Source organism: Elgaria multicarinata, chromosome 3 (assembly GCF_023053635.1).
Source record: "Elgaria multicarinata webbii isolate HBS135686 ecotype San Diego chromosome 3, rElgMul1.1.pri, whole genome shotgun sequence".
Taxonomy (NCBI): domain Eukaryota; kingdom Metazoa; phylum Chordata; class Lepidosauria; order Squamata; family Anguidae; genus Elgaria; species Elgaria multicarinata.
In genome coordinates, this window is record NC_086173.1 from 146,604,885 (window position 1) to 146,629,618 (window position 24,734).

The 24,734-nt window shown below is 43.3% G+C and overlaps 1 protein-coding gene across 3 annotated transcripts in view; it reads right to left on the reverse strand.

Annotated features, from left to right (window-relative positions):
• The window catches only part of LOC134395924 (cholinesterase-like), a 31,659-nt gene extending 8,211 nt beyond the window's left edge, over positions 1–23,448 (reverse strand). The window contains exons 1-4 of one of the 3 annotated variants that reach the window (XM_063122186.1): positions 23,363–23,448; positions 17,285–18,743; positions 15,504–15,667; positions 14,516–14,712 (exon numbers count right to left, since the gene is read on the reverse strand). In XM_063122186.1, the coding sequence (XP_062978256.1) occupies positions 14,585–14,712; positions 15,504–15,667; positions 17,285–18,738 (1,746 nt within the window). In that variant the 5' untranslated portion in view covers positions 18,739–18,743; positions 23,363–23,448 and the 3' untranslated portion in view covers positions 14,516–14,584. Of the gene's footprint in view, positions 1–2,670; positions 9,993–14,515; positions 14,713–15,503; positions 15,668–17,284; positions 18,744–23,362 lie in introns of those variants that run through there. The other 2 variants (XM_063122188.1, XM_063122187.1) reach the window with 2 other exon arrangements.
• Positions 23,449–24,734: the final 1,286 nt, after the last annotated feature.

Here is a 24,734-nt window from a genome sequence, read left to right on the forward strand (position 1 = left end):
TATATACAAATGACACCTGCTGAAATTGCCTTTTCAATACAACTGTTAAAGATACAGGAGCCCTGTCCTCCTTTTCATATGGTCACCCTACTACAGATACCCCGCCCTCTGACAGACTGGGACAAGGTCTGGCATTTACCAGATTAGTGTTTAAGTGTTTCTTTAAACTTTTAAAATGTCTGTGATAATTTTTTTCAAGGTTTGTTAACCTATCTTATATTTCTTTTCTTTTCGTCTCATCCAGCTTGCCTATAATTTCCTCAAATTTAGTAAACTGTGCTTCCAATATTTGTTTAAATTCATCCATTTCTATACTATATGCCTCTAAGGGTGTTTTTTTCTTGAAACTTCTTGTAGTCACACTCACATTTCTTATAATTATTCTACAATTTCTTAATTACTTACTCCCTTCAGGAAAAGTCTCAAAGCTGTTCATACTAATCATTACTATAATGACACTCTTATAGGATACATTTACACTAAAAATAATGAAACATTAAGAAAAACTCCCAAAAAGAATAAAGAATAATAGAAAAAGGACTAATAATAATTGAATAACATCTCACAGATTTCTACAGAGAGAGAAAAAATCTTAAATTTTCATTGACAGTTAATTCTCCCTACAACCCCTATTAGTTCTACTCAGATAATAATAATAATAATAATAATAATAATAATAATAATAACAACAACAACAACAACAACAACAACAACAACTATATCTCCTTATCTGTCTCTATATTTCAATGTTAGGAGTTAGTTGGTCATCCCTGTTTGACTGCTTTTCCATTGACCAATTGTCATGAAACACACTCCATTAAAAAGCTCGTGACATGCAGATTCCATAAATAACAAAGGTTTTCACTATAATTCAAAGTTGGGAGTTTATTTATGATCATAAAGCCTTTTTTTTTCTTTTTAAGAATTAGGTTCTCTTCCATAACAGTGTACTATAAAGTTTTGTTTTTAATACCAAACAAATGTCAAGTATAATTAAACAAAATAATTAATTGCAAATTGAAGCAAAATGAAATATGAATACAAAAAGGTCTCTGTACACCTTTACAAACACAGATGCAGGCCAAAGTAGAATGATATTCCAGTAACATACAGGCTGGAAACAAATCATGAAGGATTAAGAGACACCTACTGCTGGAAGTAACCTGGTCCAAGTTTAGTTTACATGAAGAGCATTGTATTTAAGGAAGTTTTGTAAAGGTCAAAGATCTAACAGTTTGAATGTTTCAATAAATGCAGTTAGTTAACTTTAAACTTTTATTAGATTTGATTTTTCACTGCAAACTGTTTGCGAGTAACCAATTGCTATTGTCATCTAAAACTTCAAATAGCACAAAGAAAAACTTGTACATTGGGGGCGGGGTAAGGAGGAAAAGAAAAGGGGGGTTAAGTCATTCAAATCTTCCAAGATTTACAGCAATTTTCTAACATTGGACAGCAGTTGAAGCTTTCCCACAGTAGTTGATATGTTAATGCACAGATATCAGTGTTAAATAATTTAGGATAACAAAGGACAAGATAAAGACCTGATGAACAGAAAGTAACTTAATTGATTCATTGCACATCAATAACAGTAAGACACTCATTAGAAAATTGGTCAGTATTAATTTGTTACCTTAGGGATTAGCTGCTAATGTTGATAAATTCACCAAGACATAGGACTCATCTACACCAAGCAGATATTCCACTATGAAAGTGGTATAAAAAGGGCAGGAGCCAAATTACAGCTTTATAGCAGTATTGAAGTGCACTGTCAAATGTTGGGACCCATGACACATACCATATATCACTTTCATACCACTTTCATAGTGCTATATCCTGCTTGGTGTAGATGTGTCCTGGGCCCCAACAGTTGTCAGTGCACTTCATTACCACTATAAAGTAGGGTGACCAACTGTCAGGATTTCCCCGGATTTGTCCTGGTTTTTGTTCTTTCCATGGTGTCAGGGGGGATTTTCTATAATTTTCAATAATGTCCTGGAATGACACACCTTCCCCTTTAAGGCTGCCATTAGCATGGCAGGAGGGAATGACATGCTTTCTTGAGGCACATCATTCCCCCACCCCGAGCTCCAATTGGGGTCTTAAAGGGGAAAGTGGGTCATTCGTGGACATTATAGAAAAGGCCCCAATTGGAGTGGATGGTGGTGGTGCAGAATGAAATCCTTTCCCCTCCTCCACTCCAATCGGGTTCTTTAAGGTGGCAGGGGAATAACGTACTTTCTGCAGGACTCAGAAAGCTGCTTCCCCACACACACACTAGGTGTCCTCTTTTTTGGTTTCCCAAATATGGTCACCCTACTATAAAGCAGTAGTGTAGATCCTGCAGTGCACTTCAACACCGCTATAAAGAAGTAGTGTGGCTTCTGCCTTTTATATACCACTTTCATAGCAGAATATCCTGCTTGGTGTAGATGAGCCCTCAGTAAAGAGGAGGTCACTTGGCATACAGCTGTTAAGTCCATCAATTCTGCCAAAAAGAGAGGAGACGGCAACCACCAGACGCTTTTCAGGGCAGCTAATTTAAGTCACGTTGCACCAGGTCCTGCTTTGTTGGTCCCTGGCCAACAGCTGGTTGGCCACTGTGTGAACAGAGTGCTGGACTAGATGGACTCTTGGTCTGATCCAGCAGGGCTCTTCTTATGTTCATACCTTATGTTCTTTTTAAGTCTCCCTCTCCGCTGAAGCCCTTGGTTCATTCATTGTCCTTTGTTCCACCGCTCCTCTCCTCATGGTTCCCTAAGGGAGTCTCAAGTGCTCTTGGCTGTCCGAGAGGATCTTATTGGCAAAGAGCTGGAAGCACCCTCTCCGGCTGTAAAAAGCCCTTTAGCGGCGTCTCACGCCCTGGGACTGCTCCAAACGCTGCAGCTGGGGTAGCTTCAGGGAATTCACAACTGACGGAGCTTGTACTCCCTGTAATCTTCTCTGTGGCCCTTTCTTTCTACACCTAAGGATTATCCCAGGAAAATGAAGGGATCGTCCTTGCCTGCTCCCGGGATCCCCTGTGTGTCATTTGGATGCACAGGGATGATCCCAGGACGATCCTGGGGGGAAAGCAGGTGTAGTAACGACCTGTGACTTGGCAGCAGGATGCTCCAGCCCTTCTGCTCCTTCTCGGGGCATGGGACTGCTCCAAATACCGCAGCTGGGATAGCTTCAGGGAAATTACACCCTCTTTTTTAGCTTTCTACAACAGGGTAAAAACTTTTCTTTCTAAAAAAAACAGAAGGGGGGCATCTGGCTCGTATAAAGGAAGTTGAGCAGAAACTGTTACGCCAAATTCCCCACCCCATTCATAGTGAGAAAGTTAGGAATGCTTTTCATATTATTTCTGGTCCCTTAACCCCTCCCCCCTTTACTTCAGTGGCTTTTTAAACTCTTTGAACGGAGGACCGTCCCTTTTGAAAGTCATTTATGACTGAGGCCACTCTAGCATCCTGTAGCAATGGTTCTGTGAAAATGTCAGAGTAGAGGCAAGTGAATATCTGCGGTTAACCTGCCCAAAGTGTCCTTTATTTAAGATTTCAGCTTTAAAGATTAGCAAGTGGGTGTTTTCCATAAGCCGGGTGAGAGAAAATACGGTCCTTGAGGTTGGAAAATTGACCTTTTTTCTTTTCTTTTTTGAGGTGTTGTAAGAGTAAGTGAACAATTAAATAATTGACTTCAGGAAAGGTTTGACAGGGATCCAGCAATATTGCTCTGCCCTGAAAGCTCTGATGCAGTAGATATGAAGATAAGAAGTGCCATACTGGATCAAGTCCATCTGTTCCAGCACTCTGTTCACACATTAGCCAGCCAGCTGTCGACCAGAGATCCAAAAGCAGGACATGGGTGCAACAGCACCCTCCCACCCATGTTCCCCTGCAACTGGTGCATCAGAAAAGATTTTTGAGGGAAGGGGAGACTATCACAAAAGCTACAAAAGTAGGAATGAGTGAAGTTAATTTCAGCTACATTGAATATCTCGCTTGTTCTTTATTTCAGTGATTTTAGCATTAAGATGTTATGTAGAATAGGTTTGTCTTTATTGTGTGCTGTGAAATCAGACATGTGACCAAGGTCATGTTTGGGTGGGCACGCCCCCTTGGGGGCTGGGCATGTTGGTGGGCACGCCCCTTTGGGGGCTGGGCATGTTGGTGGGCACGCCCCCTTGGGGGCTGGGCATGTTGGTGGGCACACCCCTTTGGGGGCTGGGCATGTTGGTAAGCACATCCCCTTGGGGGCGGACATGTTGTCTTCCTTTTTGGTTTCCAAAATATGGTCACCCTACCTTATTTAGCTAGCAGGTGATGGCTTGTAGTACCCAGAACCAGAACAATTGATTCCACTCAACCAAAAGAATTAAGGAAAAACCAAAATGTACTTTAAAGCATTTATTAATATAATATGAAAATTAGACAAGCACTCTGGAACCTCCACACAGCAAAGCAAAACTAAATCATACTCACATACCCGTTCCTCCCCAAATACGACACCGGTAAAGGACTCTCTTTCCCTCTCTGAGAAAGAACGTGGCTTTAGGCCTTAGAGGCCCAAGCTACTGCGAATGTTAGTTTAAGGTCTTTTAATTGTCCGAGAGAAGAAAGAAGAGCCCCCCTTTTCCTGTGTGTCTACTCTTAAATACTTAAATTGACATCACCAAAGCCTTCCCCGGATATCTTCCAACTTTCTGAATTCATTGGTCCACAGATATTTTAGGACTCCCTCTTTCTGGAAATCCTACCTTCCTCTCACGGTAAGTTGTCAGGGCAACCCGGGACCAGCTTCCCTGTTCTTGTGGTTAACTTGTTTATTCTAAAGGAAACTGGGGTCTCTGTCCTTGTGGTTAGACAACTCTTCTGTACTTCCCCTTTTCCCAGTTGAAACCAGTCCTCCATGCTCATTTCGAACCCCCTCCCAATGCTATATTTCTCCATACCACCTCCAGTTCTATCCTTGTTACTAGTTCTGGAAACTACCTAATACTCTGGTTACAATTATGAGACCTACTTAATTACTATGAACTTACCCCTCCCATATATATATATATATATATATATATATATATATATATACCTATTCCTATTATCCCCAAGCATCTAACTCTGATACAAATGTTCCCTACTTGCCCCGTTCCAACCCCCTCTATGTTAGGTCCTCCCCAGAATCAGAAAGATGAGCAGAAATATAGATATGATACCCAACCATAACCCATATCAGACCCCGATAAGTAGAAAGATGAAAGTAACCCTCATTTTATTTTCCTACAGAGTACTAGGGTAACCATATTTTGGAAACCAAAAAGGAGGACAACATGGCCGCACCCAAGGGGGCATGCCCACCAACATGCCCAGCCCCCAAGTGGGCGTGCTCACCAACATGTCCAACATTTTCATTGTCTACATACCCCATCTCGTAACAATTACTAAAACAAAAAATATTACTCAGGGCAGTATTTTCTTTTTGACAAACTCCAGTGCTTCCTCAGAGGCTTCTGTTTGTCATAACTTGTGAGGGAAGCAGCTTGCAGCCCTGCACGCTCTCCAGTTCCATTTTATAGCACTCAGATGGAAAACAAAAACTTTGCCGCCTGTATTTCACTTTTATGGGACACGTGGATGGGAAAGTTACGGTTGTAACCTAGAAAAGCAAAACACCCTACCCCTGCCCCCACCCTACCCCACACATACATACACCTCCAGCATACCTCTTTCTTCAGATAGAAAGAAAAGCTGGTTGCCATGGCATCATTGTTTTTCATTAATGAATAGCAAGTGGGGTGATGATTGTCAGGCCTTGAAAATGTTGATTCAGTGCATTTTCATAGTATATAATGTATGCTAGCTCATACTTGATATTATGAGGCTACAGTGGAAATCAAGTAATGCCACAAATACAGAGGGAGCTGGTAGCTTATGGATTATCAGCATTATCCATCCTTCATTAATGCTTCTTAGATGGCCAATGGAAAGAACCATAGATACCACTGGTTAGGGCCGGCACCAGGGTTAGGCAATATTGGGCACCTGTTAAAACACACATAGGATGACCATATTTTGGAAACTGAAAACGAGGATAACATGGCCACCCCCAAGGGGGCAGGCCCACCAACATGTCCAGCCCCCAAAGGGGCATGCTCACCAACATGACCAGCACCCAAACATGGCCTTGGTCACAGCACACAATTAAGACGAACCTGTTCTACATAACATCTTAATGTTAAAATCACTGGAATAAAGATCAAGCGAGACATTCAATGTATCTGGAATTAACTTCACTCATTCTTACTTTTGTAGCTTTTGCTGTACCTTTGCTATGCTCTGTGATACAGTCTCCCCTTCCCTCAAATATCTTTTCTGACTGCAAAACCTTCACTGGATGACCATAGTCTCACCTTTCCTAACATTTAACACTCTTCCCCATCACCTTTCTCATATCCACACCCACAGATTCAGCCTACTGCAACCACTAAATGAATGAAGTAGTGGTCAAGTACAGAAAAATATAGTACAACAAACAAGCATACTATTACCCTGCAAACATTAGCCATGGAACAAAATGGACTAAAGGCTAGCACCTTTTAGTTTGTTTCAACTTTGAATAATAGGATCATAGAATAGTAGAGTTGGAAGTGGCCTATAAGGCCATTGACTCCAACCCCCCGCTCAGTGCAGGAATCCACCCTAAAGCATGCCTGATAGATGGTTGTCCAGCTGACTCTTGAATGCCTCTACTTGGGAGAGCCCACAACCTCCCTAGGTTCCATTGTCATACTGCTCTAACAGTCAGGAAATTTTTCCTGATGTCCAGCTGGAATCTGGCTTCCTCTAACTTGAGCCCATTATTATGTGTCCAGCACTCTGGGTGAATTGAGAAGAGATCCTGGCCCTCTTTGATTTTGCAATTTAATTATCTTGGGGACTTCAGTCTGATCCAGCAGAACTCTTCTTATGTTGTTAAGTTCTTACGCATTTTAGTGATAACAGGAGAGAAATACATGTATTTGGGAAACATAAAATTGGTATTGACATTATTTTTGGACACTTTAAATTAGCAAGCCAAAAAAGTTAAGGAAGAATAAAAAATTACACTGAGATTCTTGGCATTATGAAGTTGGAGAAGTGGCAATACCATCAAGCTTTAAAGAAACAGGAGGAAGAAAAGGAAACGAAAGAGGAGGATAAATCTTCCACTTTACCATCCCCCTTCTGCATGTGGTGAAATAGTCCTTGCCTATGAAAGCCCAAAGTACAATAAACAAGAGATGTTGTTGTAAGTATTAGCTTCTCAAAGGAATGGGAACTAATCCTTTCACTTGACATTTTCAACCTGCCAACATCCGGACCCTGCTCTGATAAACAACTCACAGAGCACAACGCAGTTTACTCACCTTGGACTCTAAGAAAATAATCTGGGCTGTGGCTTTGGTCATCTACCCTCATTCCCCTTAGTCCTAGCTTCTAGTTCCTCCACTAGCTGCACAATTTTATACATATCTACTCAAGTAGGAGTAGATATGTATACAATTCTGTAGGTCTTACTCCAGGGTAACTGGGTAAAGGATTGCAGCCAGGTGCCATATCGCACTGTCATCAGTCATATACATTTTTCCTAATATCTACATCTTAGAAATAGTTGGGGCTGAGGATCCCAAATTTATCAGATCTCTTGGGCATTCCCATTCAACTGCTCAAAGAGACCCCCAACTATTTTATACCCATTCTGGCTCTTTTCCCACTCATATTTAAACACACACTTCCATTACACAAGTGCTCCTCATGCAAGTTGGGCAGAAAAGGTGAACTTTCCAATCTACAAAGAACAACAAAAATTGTGTGAAGAAGTATTTCTTTTTGACTGTCCTGAATCTCCCATCAATCAGCTTCATAGGAAGACTCCAGATTCTAGTACTATGGAAGAGGGGAAAAAATGTCTCGCTGTCCACATTCTCCACACCATGCATAATTTTGTACGCCTCTGTCATGTCTCCCTATTGTAACTAGGGCAGTGCACCCTTTTGGGGTCCAGATTCAGATCCCGAACCAAAACAGGCCAATTCAGCCCTTTATAGCTGCGATAGTTAGCTACGGAGCCCCCATCTTCCTTTGAAATGGCGGCTCTCATGGAGGATGGATGGCTGCTAAGGTCAGAGGAGTATAATAGACTCCCAGTAGGCTTCATGACCAGCTTTCCCAGGAGCACCTGGAAAACAGCAATCTGCCTCAGGAGTGGTTTGTACCGAGCCCGAATTGGGGTGAAGCAGATCAGGGCCAAATCAGAAGTTCAGATTCAGCCCCCGAAGCAGGTTGGGGTTCCCTGCGCAGCCCTAGTTGGGAGTTGTTCTAGTCTCTCTGAATGACGTGGCAAAAAAAAAAAAGTTTTCTTTTACAGCAGTGATGATATTAAGTATACCAAGGAGCCTTTTTGAACCAAAGTGCTTTTGGCCTATTACTGGCTGCCAGCTTGACCTGGAGAAAAAACAACATGATGAGAGAAATTCTTGCTCAGTAAGGTCCATAAGGCCTCACACAGGCTAATACCACAGAGAACAAATTGGGAATTTTCTATTGAACATAAAATAAACATGACATCAGGAAATACGGATAAAAATGAAGTTTACAGTAAGAGATCACATCACATATCATGTTCAAGCACAAAGCTATAAAAGTAAAGGAGAAATACTGGGTGCGTTCAATTGTCTTAAATATATTTGCTGTTGTTGTTGGAGAACAAATGATTTAAAATATACTCTATAAGCATCTATGTATAAAGTAACTGTCTTGTCTGTATATGACTCAGTGCGGCTCAAGACACTGTGACTTCTTATCTAGTCATTTTGGTTGACTGAAGTGCTCTGACTTCCCTTGCACTCCTGACTTACCTAACCCACCTGTGAATTATGGACTCACCGTGTGTGTTTTTCTCCCGGATGGGATTGTGCTACTGCTCCGTATCAGTTCGCAGCTCCCTCTCAAGTGGCAATTTGAGTGTTGAGAGCTGAAGCTCTTACAAGTAACACCTGGAGAGACGGTAGCTGCCCCTCTGTCATGAAGCTCAATGGCCATAAAGCCTATGTTCACACCATGGGAGGAGCTACCTCTTGGCAGGGTAAAATAAATTTATCTCTGTTCTGATCTTGCCACCTCATTTGCTTGCCATGGGTAAAACTATATGCCAGAGGTCAGAAAGAGACCCAGCTTTTGCATGGAACTGGCAAGTGGAGCAAAATCAAGGGAACACTGTTATGAAATTCTTCTGTCATTAGGGCATGGAGAAATACAAGAGTCCCTGGATATTGGCAAGAGCAGCCTGGCTCCCAAGAAGATGAGGAAATTACTCAGTGGAGGAATTGCAGCAGTTCCGAATCACTTCTCAATCTCTCTGGCTGTACGAAGCACTGGATAGTCCCACAGATCTATGGGCTTTTGACAAATATGCCTTTGAGATGCTATTTCTATATATCGCTGGCTGTAAAACATGGGTGCAAAACTAGGGGTGGGTGAACTCAACCACATCCGATTCGCCGGACAGTGTCCACCACTGCTCATGGGCCACGCAAGCTTCTTTTGAGGCTCGGCAAGGCCTGAGGACCATTTGGCAGCCATTACACATTTTCCCCCATTGTGTAAATGAGGCCTTAACGGCCACCATTTACACAACATGGAAATGCACAATTTCCGGAGCCTCCATCATGCACCACAATGGAGGCTCCGGAAATTGCGCATTTCCCCTGTTGCGTAACTGGGGCCTTTACGGCCACCATTTACACGATGAGAGGATATATAATTTCCAGGTCCGGGGAGGGGGCAGACATGGGGGAGTCTCTTGGATGCCCAGATTCCATTGGACAACCAACAACATCCCTATGCCAAATCTCATGCATGAAGACCAAATCCAGATCTCTGGGATTGCCCAGAAGGCCGTGTCCCTTCCCCAGGCCCCAACTCTTTAACTCTACCACATATTGTTGGGTTGTTTCTTTCCCAGCTTTTGTGCTGTTTTTTCCCATTCTAAAGGTTTAAATGTGCCTTCCAAGGCTTCATTATTAGTAGTAAGAGCTTTAAGCTAAAATATGCTGACATTCTTGTTTTTTCTGACCCTGCCCCTTCTGCCCTCAGCCCTGCCCAACATGAGAATGCAGCCACGAAGAGCTTCTCTAAAAACACGTGGTAGTTAAGGCATCTTACCAGATCTTTCTAAATCAAGCAAAGAAAATGAGTTCTCTCTGAGAAAACTGAAATCTATGGCATTTCGTCTGCTTTTTATCCCGGTTAAATATCCTTACATGTCTTCATTTGCTTCCATACATTCACATTTTACATTTCCTCTTAATACAATAGAGGTACAAAAACATTACCTAAATCAAAAAATATGTCTAAGTAAGATTATCAACTCTTGTCACCAAACCGGATTTCTAGCTACAAAAACATCCCTATAAAAACATCAATGCATCTCATAACATGTGAGAGATGTGACAGTAACATAATGAACTCCCTGTCTCAAAGTAGTACTGCTTGTGACCCTATTTCTGCCCATCAAAATCTGATGCCTTTCATTTCAGGAATCCCTTCAAGGTTGATAATATCTCTAGTTTCAAGGCTGTTGTTGTTCATATCTTAATAGCACTGTGGCCCTCTTGGTTTAAAATGTTTTGGTGCAAGAAAACCCATGGTCAGCTATTTGCCACTCTGCATCCTGGAATGGGTGGTTCCTAGAATGTTAAGGGCCACACCAAGAATCCCATGGACTATGATCTGAGAGATACTCATTTTCAGCCTAAGAGCCCCAGCAGTGTGGCATTGGTGGCTGGAATAAAATTATAAACACTTAATGCAGTATATTCTTTGATACATCTGATCATGGGATCTCCCAAGTGCTTAGCTAGGTCAGGTTGGGAAATAGGGACCCCAATATTAACCCCAAGGCATTTTATCTACATACTTTTGTTATGTGAATAGAATGCCTTTTCCTCAGCTAAATTCTGATGAGTGTCATTCCCTGGGACTCCTCTTCTTGCAGCCTAACTCTCTTTAGATGATGATGATGATGAGGGCCAGGATCTCTTCTCGATCCTCCCAGAGTGCAGGACACGGAATAACGGGCTCAAGTTAAAGGAAGCCAGATTCCGGCTGGACATCAGGAAAAACTTCCTGACCGTTAGAGCAGTACGACAATGGAATCAGTTACCTAGGGAGGTTGTGGGCTCTCCCACACTAGAGGCCTTCAAGAGGCAGCTGGACAACCATCTGTCAAGTATGCTGTAGGGTGGACTCCTGCATTGAGCAGGGGGCTGGACTCGATGGCCTTGTAGGCCCCTTCCAACTCTGCTATTCTATGATTCTATGATTCTAAGTTGTGTGGGTGTTTGTTTTTAATGAAATCCCCAAAATCACCCTTTCTCAGTCTAGTGCCCTCTGTGTTTTGGACTTGAACTCCTATCAGTTCCAGTTAGCACAGCCCATAGTTGGCAGCCCCAAATCACAGAGACAGAAAGAGAGAGAAGAGCAAGGCTGGAGGCTAGAAAGGGAGATGAAGAAGAAGGCTAGAGAAGGGAGAGAATATAAGTTTCATCACACCAGCATTATACTGTTCAATCACTGCGACTTGCATGCAAAGGACTCTGAAGTTTTCCAGCTTATAATCTGCTTTGACTGTCAAGTACTCCCATGCATCCTGCTATAATTGCGCTTCTTAGCCAAAAGAAGTATCGTATTTTGTACCCCTTTAAGAGCAAATCTTTTGTTGTTCTCCGAGCGGCCACTGGGGGAGCAGGAGGATGATTTGATATTTTTAAACTGCAAATTAAACAAATGCTTACATCTGCATAAGTTTTAAAGATAAAGACATCAAAATCAGCACAGTAATACATGTTAAGGACGGCTTTCAGCATACCACATTTGAATTGGATTGGGTCATCTGTTGATTTTTAATGATTTTTTTTTTACATTTCCCCCCTTAAACCCTTTTCCTAGTATGCAAAGGATCTGAGGAGCACCACCACCTCCTGGGTGTGACTTATCTAACAACAACAACAGCTTTATGCTATGGGGATAATTAGAGAGAAACGGGTACACGGGATGAAGTTATCAGGGCTAGTAGCCATTGATAGCTTTCACCTCCAGGAATTGATAGCCTTCTCCAGGGATTTATCCAACCCCCTTTTAAAGCCATCCAAATTGGTGGCCATCACTACATCTTGTGGTAGTGGGTTCCATAATTTAACTATGTGCTGTGTGAAGAAGAACTTTGTTTTATTTGTCCTGGATCTCCCACCAATCAGCTTCATGGGATGACCCTTGGTTCTAGTATTTTGAGAGAGGGAGAAAAACGTCTCCCTATCCACATTCTTCACACTATTTTGTTCACCTCTGTCATGTCTCCCCTTAGCCTCCTTTTTTCCAAGCGAAAGAATCCCAGTTGATGTAACCTTCCCTCATAGGGGAGATGCTCCAGCCCCTTCAACATTTTAGTTGCCCTTTTCTGCACTTTCTCCAGCTCTATCATATCCTTCTTTTAGGTGTGGTGACCAGAGCTGTACACAGTATTCTAAGCGTGGTCGCACCATAGATTTGTATAAGAGCGGTATGATACTGGCCGTTTTAGCATCACTTCTTGAAGGAGCTCAGTATCAAACCATCTTCTTTAATGCTAGGATACATAAGTAATGTATAGGCAGACCCTTCATCAGCTGTGACACCAGCTAGGATGGTTTTACTTGGTGGATCCTCAGTCTCCAAAAATGTTCGGGGCTTACTGGGAGGATCTCCCCATCTGTAGTCAATGAGGAGATAATGCTCAAGAGAGAAACTGTCTTCTGCCCAATCTCTATCCCCTGTAGGCAGCTAACCATAGCTGTGTGTGATTATCTTTAATACACCCCATTCACTCAACCTCATACACTCAACCTCATTGCATCTTTTTTTTTTTTTTTTGGCATTATCACTTTGACAATCCAATCTGCAGCGTTGGTTATTTTAACCCATCATTGTGCTGCTTGGCAGTCATAGTAGGTTATTTTGGTCACCTTCAGAGTTGCTTGGCAAGAGTGGTCAAAACTGCTACTGCTGCTGCTCCCCTCCAGCTTTCAGATCTTTCTGTGATCTTCCTAGCAGCTGATTGTGCTTGCAGCCTGGCCTGACCCTAACCCTTCCCCCAGCAGACCAAGGGTCTGATCTTGATAGGCTGGAGTGCTGGGCTGAAAACAACAGAATGAAATTTAATAGGGATAAATGCCAAGTTCTACATCTAGGAAATAGAAACCAAAGGCACAGTTACAAGATGGGGGATACTTGGCTCAGCAATACTACAAACGAGAAGGATCTTGGAATTGTTGTAGATCACAAGCTGAATATGAGCCAACAGTGTGATATGGCTGCAAGAAAGGCAAATGCTATTTTGGGCTGCATAGCTTCCAAATCATGTGAGGTACTGGTTCCTCTCTATTTGGCCCTGGTTAGGCCTCATCTAGAGTATTGTGTCCAGTTCTGGGCTCCACAATTCAAGAAGGACGCAGACAAGCTGGAGCGTGTTCAGAGGAGGGCAACCATGATGATCAGGGGTCTGGAAACAAAGCCCTATGAAGAGAGACTGAATGAACTGGGCATGTTTAGCCTGGAGAAGAGAAGATTGAGGAGAGACATGGGCCATAGCTAGACCTAAGGTTTATCCCAGGATCATCCTGGGTTCGTCCCTGCCTGAGCGCTGGATGCCCTGTGTGGCACTTAGATGAACAGGTTTGACCCCAGGCCAATCCTGGGATAAACCTTAGGTCTAGCTATAGCCATGATAGCACTCTTCAAATACTTAAAAGGTTGTCACACAGAGGAGGGCCAGGATCTCTTCTCGATCCTGCCGGTGTGCAGGACATGGAATAATGGGCTCAAGTTAAAGGAAGCCAGATTCCAGCTGGACATCAGGAAAAACTTCCTGACTGTTAGAGCAGTACAACAATGGAATCAGTTACCTAGGGGGGTTGTGGGCTCTCCCACACTAGAAACATTCAAAAGGCAACTGGACAAGCATCTGTCAGGGGTGCTTTAGGGTGAATTCCTGCATTGAGCAGGGGGTTGGACTCGATGGCCTTGTAGGCCCCTTCCAACTCTGTTATTCTATGATTCTAGTCTAGCACTCTGTTCACACAGTGGCCAACCAGCTGTTGACCACGGACCAACAGCACCCTCCCACCCATGTTTTGTGCTATAGCGCAAAACACTGTCTTTCCATGTATGAGACTATACAAAATTCAAGGTATGAAAAGTCATCATGGAAATATGCTACAAAACACATGGGGCAGAGGGGAAAGGGGAAAATAATAATAAAAATAAAGAAGATACATAACACTACGTCTAATAACTGGTGCACACCAGCTTACTGCCTCAAATACCTAACAGAACAAGTCTGTATGAGACGGGAACTACAGTACTGCTTTAAAATGTTTTATAACAGTAGTGACAACTCTTGGGGCCCAGGACACTCTCCATATACAGTTTTCAAACCATTTTCAAAGTGTCATATATTCTAGCATTTAATTTGTTCCATGTTTCAGGATTTCCTCACACAGTGAATAGTGGCACTGTGTTTGCATGTATCAGTTATGACTTCCATTTGCACTTGATGTTTGATGTGAAATCTTTTGCATTCCACTTATTAAAATTCTTGTCTCATTCTTCAGGTCTTTCTCCAAAATGGGTGGAGCAGAATGATCTTGGGATTTCTCTGCAAAGAAAAAAAAACTCATCAAGAAAGGGCCAAATAATCCTTCAAACAGAAGATCACATAGGTTTCCTAACTTTTGTTTTCAATGGAAAGGCATCCACAGAGGACTGCATTAATGTGACCAAAACATTTTTGCAACTTCATGATTCACACAGGTGCACTCATCGAGAATGCAGGACCAGCTGGATGCAGCCAGACAGAAGGGGATGTGGCTGTAGAATCATAGAATCATAGAATAGAAAGTTGGAAGGGGCCTCCAAGGCCATCAAGTCCAACCCCCTGCTCATTGCAGGAATCTTCCTTAAAGCATACAGGCCTTAAAGCATTTAGGTCTGTACAATGGGTCCAGACCTAAATCGGATGCCCTGTAATCAGTGAAGTTGTACGACCTTGTTCTAAAGCAATCTCTCTTTCTCCACATGAGAACCTACAATTCTGAGCACACAATTAATACAAATCAAGAACTCTCTAGGTCAGCCTTCTGCCACCCATAGCCCCTCCCCCCAGCCTTTTGGACTGACTACAACTCCTATCACCCCAGTCAGAATGGGCAATAGCCCCATAGTCAAGAATCCCGGGTTAGCATCCGAAACATCTGGAGGTACCATTTGTAGGAAAGTGGATCTAAGTCCACACAGCAGATGGTTGATGTTGATTACATTCCTACCCATTTCTATTTCTCATCTGAGGATTGTGTGGGTCTTTACGGTCATGGAGGTGCAGGTTCTGATCAGGATCCCATTAGCTGCAAAATCTACTTATACTCTCATACTCCATGGATCTGAACTCACGTGTGTGTGTAGCATTGAACAGGTGTGTTGCCAAGAAGTCGCATTGTGGGTTGGGTGATAACTGCTTAAGCTGTGGTGCCTCTGCACTGATGTGGAAGAATTTCCGCTCAGTAGAATTGTAGAGTGGCCACTGTTCCTCTTTTGGTTTGGAACCGGTGGGATTCCTGTGGATGAAATGAAGAAATCCTGGTTGGATTACAGCCAGAGAGTATACTACTAGTTTATACAGAGTATACACTGCTGTACATGAAGTAGAATTAATGTCACCACATTCAGCGTCAAATCCAACCAAACCATTTTCAGAGTTGAGTTCTTTTTTTAAAAAAAAGTGTGCCAAAAGTGTGATGTGGCTGCAAAAAAGCAAATGCTACTTTGTGCTGCATTAATAGAAGTATAAAGCTCCATCCGATGAGTGTTTTATTGCACGCTCATTACTGGGCACTCATGGAGTTTGCTCAGGTCCCTCACATGATGTCATCTGCCTCCCCCGTGCCTTCCGCCCCTTCTGGCAGTTATACCTTCCACACTGACATCTGCTACATTCCTGATACTAGAGCAATAGCATATGTATTATGATTCAACACATGTGAGGAGTTTCACATTTTAAACTCAATTAAGGTGCAACCCTATGCATGTTTAGAAAGAAAAACGTCCTACAATTCTCAGTATATCCCAGCCAGCCATGGCTTTTATGACTATGCACCTTCACTTCAGATGGTGTGCTGGTGATTATTTTGAGTTTATTATTTCGCTTGGGTGGAGAAGGACAATGAGTCCTTCCCTCCCACCTTCCCTCATTCAGAACCACATCACCCAGGTAACCCTGGTTTTATGGGATGGGGAAAAAGACAACACTTTCCCTTGGGTTTCATCTGAATTCACTAACCAATCTCTAAATTAAGAAAGAGTGTCCATTACAAAAGTACTACAAAGACAAGAAGGAAAGCAAAGATGGGCACACCACCCCGCACACGCCCCATGCACCACTCGCAGGACCCCTGCCACTTACCTGCCCATGTTCGGCTCCCTAGTTGAGACAGCAGATGGTCCTCAGGTGTCTGGGGAGGGCGACTGGCTGCCCAATTCCTCAGCGAACCACCATGTTGCCTAAAAATGGCAGCTCATTGCTTTACGTAAATGATGTTTTAGGCAAATGACATCCTTGAAACAGCCATTTATGAAAGATTACATTTGTGTAAAGTGTCTTTTACGTAAATCAGGCAACTGCACAACTCTCACTGAGTCCAGGCCACCAGCTCAACCAGGAAACCAAATATGGCAGGCAAATAGCAGCTGTCTTCAGATGGGAGTTCAGCAGATTCCACCATCCTCTCCAAAGGCACAAAAACAAAATACAAAACTTACCTACTATAAGTTCAATTAGTTCTTCAATAAAATGCCAAGAATGGAAACACAAGGCACCTCTAAACATTTAGAAATATCAGGAACCCACTGAGAATGACCTTCCCCCAGCCAAGTAGTGCATACATCTCAGGGGGGAAAGACACTGAACAATATCTCAATGTCACAGTGCCATTTACTGCTTTGCCACTGGCAGCATGATGTCTTAAGCCATTTTTCACCACAGTCTAGGGTTCACTGTTACTGAAGCAAGATTTGAATCTGGTTCGGTGTGAGTCTCCAGTCTGAACTACGCTTGGGTCTGTCCAGGATTCTGTCTTCAAACTCAAATCTTACTTTGAACTGGAACTCCCACTAGAAGCACCTGCTTAGGATTCAACTATGAGTGCCACCTGGAAGAGAACAAGTTCATCCCTTACCCAGTTCTGGCAAACTCTGCCCAATATCCCATCATTTTGCGACTCAGTGCAATATCAACCTCTGATTGGTTTGTTCCCAACAAGGTTGCCAGGGTTCCAAACAAGTAAGGCACCTCAGCTCCATGGGGTGTCCCTATCCACTCAGGCCACTCAGCGCCAAATATGTGGCCCTTGAAGGAATAAACATACACAGGATTCCCAGCTTCTGCCATCTTGGAAGCAATTTCAGTCACTGGACACACAAACAAGCAATCTCTAAAATATTGAGCCAAGATCCAATGGTACCATTCTGGCTCATGGCCACTATCGCTGTATCTCAGTGCTATAGTCTTCACGACATCTTCATCATGCGTTGTTGAAGTAAACCCTTGAACAAGCTGTTCCCAGGTTAGTTTCCCATCATTTGACTTGATATTAGGAAACACAATTAACACAAAGACAGATCCTTCATCAAGGGTGACGCCAGTGAGAACTGGTTTAGCTTGAACAGCTCCACTCTCCAGAAGCTTCCGTGGTTCATTGAGGAGGAAGTCCTCATCCGTTGTCACTGAGGAGAGATAATTCAGAACGGACAACTCCTTGTGCCCAATAGTGTTCCCCTGTAGGCAGCTCACCAAAGCACTGTGATTTTGTTCAGTACATCCCAACTTGGTGCCTATAATTAAGGCATTCGACTTGGCATCTTCAGGATCTTTCCAAGCCCAGGGGGCATTGGGAGCTCCACTCTGGAGCACAGCATGGGCAAAAAGGGGTTGGCTTGCTGGTGACAGCAGATGGAAACCTACTGAGGCTCCTCCAGCACTGTGGCCAAAGAGAGTCAACAGAGCTGGATCACCGCCAAAGACCGCTGCGTTCTCCTTGACCCACTTCAGAGCCAGCCATTGGTCCCACAAGCCAACATTTCCTGGAGCATCTGGTGGAAAGTACAGAAAACCCAGAACCCCCAAGCGGTAGTTCATGGAGGCCACAATGACATTCTCTGTAGCAGCTAAGAATGCTCCATTGTAGATATCTAGTGAGGCTGTGCCAGTGATAAAACCACCACCATAGATCCAAACCAGGACAGGAACTGGCATTGAGGGCCGTGGATGGGGCACCCAGATGTTGAGAAAGAGACAGTCCTCAGAAAGTGGGGTGTTGGCAGCCAATATCGCAGCATCTGGGTAGCTAGAATCTTCTTGGGGACAAGAGTTGCCATAGGTGGTGGCCTCCAAGACATGGCTCCATGACTGATGTGGGCGGGGCTTCTGGAAACGCAGTTTCCCCACAGGGGGCTCAGCATAGGGGATGCCCAGATATGCCGTCACAGAGCAAGAGCCAGCCGGGACTTGCTTGCCTTTAACCGGGCCACTGCTGGTCACCACCACAGTGTCATCTTCAGAGGCAAAACTTGAGGCCAATAGGCAGAGGAGGAGGAAGAGGGGACACATAAATGAAGAGAAGATACCAGGCATAGTAGCTGTGGTTGAAAGAAACAAGAGTTGTTACAGAAGACACAGTGTATTTTCTTTAATGATGCCTGCCCCAAAGTAACAACCTGAAAGCAAAAGTTAAGAAGGGAAGGCATGTCAGCATGTTACAAGAAAAAGAAGCTATTTTTGTGGCACTAGTTTAAAGACTAATGGTAGAGCTCACAAATGTGGGCTTTGTATTAACATATCCGTCGCTCTACACTGTCCATTGAGACTTTTGTCTCCAACTTGTTATTACCAAGAGAATGATTTGCATATGCTATCTCTGCTTTCAGATTGTAGTTTGTTATGTCTTAATTGCTCCTCACCTAACAGTCCCTTTGTTCCCAACACGCGTGTTACACACACACACACACACACACACACACACGTGTGTGTGTGTGTGTGTATAATAAAATATTTCTTTTTCCTTTAATGAGGGGCAGAAAACCTGTGGCCATGCTTGTCTTTTTCATCAACACAAACTTCTTGGGGTGGACAGAACATATTTACAGTTTTACAAGGTGTTCCAGGGGTTGCATTTTAAAGTCAAAACTTTCTTTTTCTCACTTTGTTTTTCTACAAGTAATAGCTATTGGAAGCAGCTAGAAAATACAACTGGAGCCATGCATGTTGGAAATGTGGCCTTCACTGACAGTGTCACAGTATGAGAAAAAAGATGGCTGCCTGACAAGATACGTATTTTGATACGACAGAGATTCTGCCCAACAAGTCAACTATCCTGATATAATGCGGTTCAGTGGGTAGTTCATCTGGACAGAGAGACGGTGTTCAACCTGTTCTAGATAGAGTTGCACTCCCAAAGGGTCACGTTTAAAGCCTGTGTGTACTCTTAGATATTAGATATAGGATATTCTATTGTATATGGGCACTAAACCTTTATACAGTTGTTGAGGAACATGGGTGGGAGAGAGCTGTTGCACGCACCATGTCCTTCTTGTGGGTCTCTGATCGACAGCTGGTTGGCCATTGTGTGAACAGAAAGCTGGCTAGATGGACCCTTGGTCTGATCCATCAGGGCTCATCTTGTTTTCATTGGAGACCCAGGTAGCCTCTGCAACAACTATTTTCATCTGCTTTATTTGATGCGCTAGACACAAGCTGGACACAATAATACATGCTCTGGTACTATCTAACATTGATTACTGTAATGTGTTGTACATGGGACCAATGTCCTTGCACACTGTGGTCCTGTTCTTCGCAGCACAGCTATTATTTTGAAAGCTTTAAAATCACACATTCAGTGTACTCAAATATGTAATATCATACCCAGTTTGGCTCTTCGTTGCTTTTCCCAAAGAAAAGGTCAGGCTATGGATCCATCTAGCTCAACTTTTTCAACGCTGATTAACAGCAGTACTCCAGGGTTTCAGACAGGAGTTTTTCCAGCCCTACGTGGAAAACCATGCAAACCAGGTGCTCTACCTGTCAAAATACAACTTTGCTCTGCTCAACAGTTCAAAGACGACAGCTCTGTTTACCAACCTTGGATTCCTTCTGCAAACATACAACTCTGATCACTCACCACTCCGGAACCTGGTATTTCAACACTTCCTTGTTCCAGCTTTCTTTTAGACTCCCACCCTGATATAGTAGGCTCCACAGCCCACTGTTATTGCAACCATAGGCCAGGAAGGGTCATCAGCATCAAAGTGATACCCTAGCTGCATATAAGCTCAAAAAGTGGGTTGTATCCTATTGCAAGGGCAGATACCTGCTGCTCTTTGCCACTCCCTTAAAAAAAAAACACCTTAAATCCAGTAGATATGGTTTCTCATGTACACTGGGGCATAAGCTGTATTTCTCCAAGAAATTTGAAAGAATAATAACTTAAAAACAGTGCTAGAAATTGTGGTTCCTATATTTGGTTCTTCTGCAGTCTTTTTGGCCTTTCCCCAAGCAACTCTCTTCTGAGGCCTTTGCTAGACCTACCTGAAAATCCGGGGGAGAGGAGGGAAGACCTCACATTGTAAATAACGTGAGATCTCACCCTCATTTAAACGCAAGGAGCAACGACCTCAAGAAGAGGGGCGTCGCGCCCACCATTAAAAAAATTTTTTTTAAGAGGCAGGAGTGCTCCAGCGACAACCAGTGAGTGTTTTTTTTAAAAAAAAAATGATTTCACCGCTCCCCGCACCCTAACCCCGATGGGCGCAGTGCTCCTGAGAAGCGCTGCACCCTGTGCACAGCTCACGGCTCCACGTGAGTAATTGCGCGGAGCTGGGTAAAGCCGCAGAAACAAGCCACATGCTCGAGATCTCGGGCTCAGCCCAAGAACGCGGGAAAAACTGGGGCCAAAGGGTAGGGCTGTATCCCGGGGCCAGGGAGGGATGATCCCTCCCTGATCCCGGGATGCCCTGTGCGTCATCTGGACACACAGGGATGATCCCAGGTATCAGCCCAGGATACAGCCTGATCTAGCAAAGGCCTGAGTGGTTACAAACTCTGCCTGGTGCAGAGTTGGCCTCTCTGCTGTCTTTTTGCAGCTCACTCAGAAGGAGGAAGGCAGTTACTAGAGAACCTTGCTTGCAAGTCTTACAAGAAAAACAACAACACCTATTTACCTATAATGGGTGTGTGTATCTGTGGAGGGCAATGACTAGTTAGGCTTCCACTTTGTAGGAGTTGAGGACAACTTGGCAGGGTAGGAAGCTATGCAAGGGGCCAGCAACAGGAAGTTGTACTAACACAAAAGCACTGTCACAACTTTGTAGAACTGATCCCTTAAGATCTGTTATAGAGAAGGGGAAAGGTGAAGAAAGGTCAGCATTGGTAGAATGGATCAGGAATATATTATGGAAAACCCACAATAAAACCATACTAGAGGAGGCAAGGATGTGTCCACACTAGGCATTTACTCCAAAACTGCCACTCTCTGTTCACTCACATTTTATGTGGCATCTTTCTTTACATGGCTTATTTTCCAGAGAAGCTCACCTGGCACTGGCTTTGTTGCCATTCTGCCACCAGGCAAAGGCCTTTCAATTTCCCAGGACTTTGAATAATGCACAATGATTTATTGGGCTAGCTTAGCAATTCCATCAGCACTATTTTAGCAGTATGGTTTTTAATTGAACTTTTTTGCCTATTGTTACCAAATACTCTCTCCAGACGCATTTATGAGTGTACACATTTTTGCGGATATACCCATTAAGGGTCTTTTAAACTCTGGTAGAAGCGTGTCTTCGCAGAGCTGACCCAATGACTGACACAGGCCGCAGCTAGACCTAAGGTTTATCCTGGGATCATCCAGGGTTCGCGCCCCGCCTGAGTACTGGATCCCCCGTGTGTCACCTAGATGAACAGGTTTGACCCCTGGACGATCCAGGGATAAACCTTAGGTCTAGCTATGGCCACAGAGAGGGTGGGGAGGGAGGGAGAGATGTCTGAAACAAGGGGAATTTCATGCATTAGTACAAAGAATTAAAAAGTACACAATGATTATTATTTATTTATTAACAATATTTATACACCACTCCCTGTTCAAAATTTTGGAGCAGTGGACAAATAAAATAGAATAAAACCACATTAAAATGGGTTTTTAAAAGAAAAAAGTGCAAAATAGACCGTGGCTGGTCATTATATTATGGTTTTATACAGTTGTTTTATACTTTGAATGGTTTTAATTTTTGTGAACTGCCCAGAGAGCTTTGGCTATTGGGTGGTATAGAAATGCAATAAATAAATAAAAAACGGAAGACCTCCTGGAACAATGATGTTTTCAGGAAGCATCAGAAGGAATACAAAGTTGGTGCCTGCGACCTCCAGAGCAAGGGAATTCCACAGGAGGGGTTTAAGGTGTCTTCTAAATAGGGCCATTGTTGTTCAGAACATGAGAAGAGCCCTGCTGGGTCAGACCAAGGGTCCATGTAGTCCACCATACTGTTCACACAGTGGCCAACCAACAGCTGCCTCTGGGAAGCCCGCAGGTAGGACCTGAGTGTAATGGCAGCCTCCAATTTGTGTTCCCCAGCAACCAACATATCTTAGAGCAATGGGAATTGATCCCACTACTTGGCATTTTCAACCAGCCCATATCAAACACTACCCTAATCAACAACTCGCGTAGGGCAACTCAGGTTACTCAGCTTGGACCCTTTCAGCAAATATGCTGTCCTCAATCAGTAATCCGGGCTGCGGCTTTGATCAGCTCTTCTTATTGAAGAGAACCTGGGTCCTAGCTTTAAGTTCCTCTAGTACAATCGTTTGCATGTCTACATAGAAGTAAGTCCCACAGAATTCCATGGGGCTTACTCCGGGGTAAACCAACATAGGATTGCAGCTTATATCCCATATCCCACTTCTATCAGTCAAACACATTTGCCCTAACATGTAGGAAGAAAACTGTTATGGCTGTGGATTCCCAGCATTTTGCTACTCATTTATAAATACGTCCACCGCACAGGGCTAGAACTCAGAGTTCCTCTTTGACACTTTTGTGATAACGCACCTGCCTATTCCCAAAAAACACCCACACCCACACACACGTTCTCACACACGTTTAGAGACACTGTGTCTTCTGATCTCGTCATTTTGGTTGTCTGGCATGTTCAGAGTTCACTTTCACAACCGACTCGCCTAACCCTTCTGTCCATGGTGGACTCACCTCTTTTCTCCCTGATGGGATTTTGCTGCTCCTCAGGGTCAGCTTGCAGCTCACTCTAAAGTGGGGATTTGGGTATACTGAGGATGGACACGCTGACAACTAAGCCCCAGGGAGATGGCAGCTGCCCATCCCTACGTATGTGAAGGTCAATGACCACACGGGTGACGCCTGCACACCGGTGGGGGCTACATCTCGGCATGATTCAGAATATATGCTAGGGGTCAAAAGGACTTTGCTTCTGCATATATTGGCAACTGCTGAAGACAAAAAGGGAACACAATCATTCCAATTCTCCTGACTTACAGCAAAGGAAAAGTACAAGTTGTTCTAAAGTAGCTCTCTTTCAATGAACAGTACTGACTCCATTTTGAGCCACAGCCAAAGAACCAGGCATCTTCATCCTCAGCTTCAGCAAAGGTGGGAGAAAAGCACAGGAATGGGGTTGGGAGACACCACATAAGACTAGATCAAGCAATTCACTTTTTAATAGACTTGCTCAGCTGCATTCCCCAAAGGCAAAGGTGTGGGGTGGGGTGGGGGTGTAAAACTGAGCAAACTACGAACGTGCTGGATAGCAAGAGTGATATTTGGTAAGTTACTGGTCAGCTATTTGCACTGTGTTCCAGGTATTTCAATACTTTTATTATTTTCTACAAAAGCAAAACACATGAGGAAAAGGGAAAAGGAGAAACAGTACAAAGTACATAAAATCACATACAGTATCTCTAGAAAAAACACATATACATAAGGCTATACTCCATTTGAAGCAATCCTCATGTCAGACATAGACTATCAATCAGCTCAGAATTACATTTTTAAAAAATCATAAATCATATATAGAATCCACACACAAACAAATCATTCTTTTGCAATTCTTTTATATATATATATATATATATATATATATATATATATATATATATATATATAAAAATTCCAGTCCATTGCAAATGAAGTTGTTGATTTCTCTCTTATTAACGCCGTTAGTTTCGCCATCTCTGCCAACTCCAACACCTTGAGAAGCCATTCTTCCGTCGTTGGTCAGCTACTTGCACTGTGTTCCTATCATTGAACTCCAGCCCTGATATGTGTGATTAAGACTGTCATTCTCATGTCAGGTCATATTTTGTTAAAAAAAAAAAAAAGAGAAAGAAATAGTAACAAGAATGAAGTAAAACTTTTGTTTCTGGCAAATACAGCCACCATCCTCAAGCACTATGGCTGTGCAACTCGCTTTGGAGTGTAATCTTGCATAAATGGCTGCTTTAAAACCACCATTGGCACAGACTTTGTTTTACAGAAATAGAAAAGTCACCATTCTATTTTATTTTTAAAAGCCAGCCCCCTTGACGAGGTGGATGGCTGCGGGTGC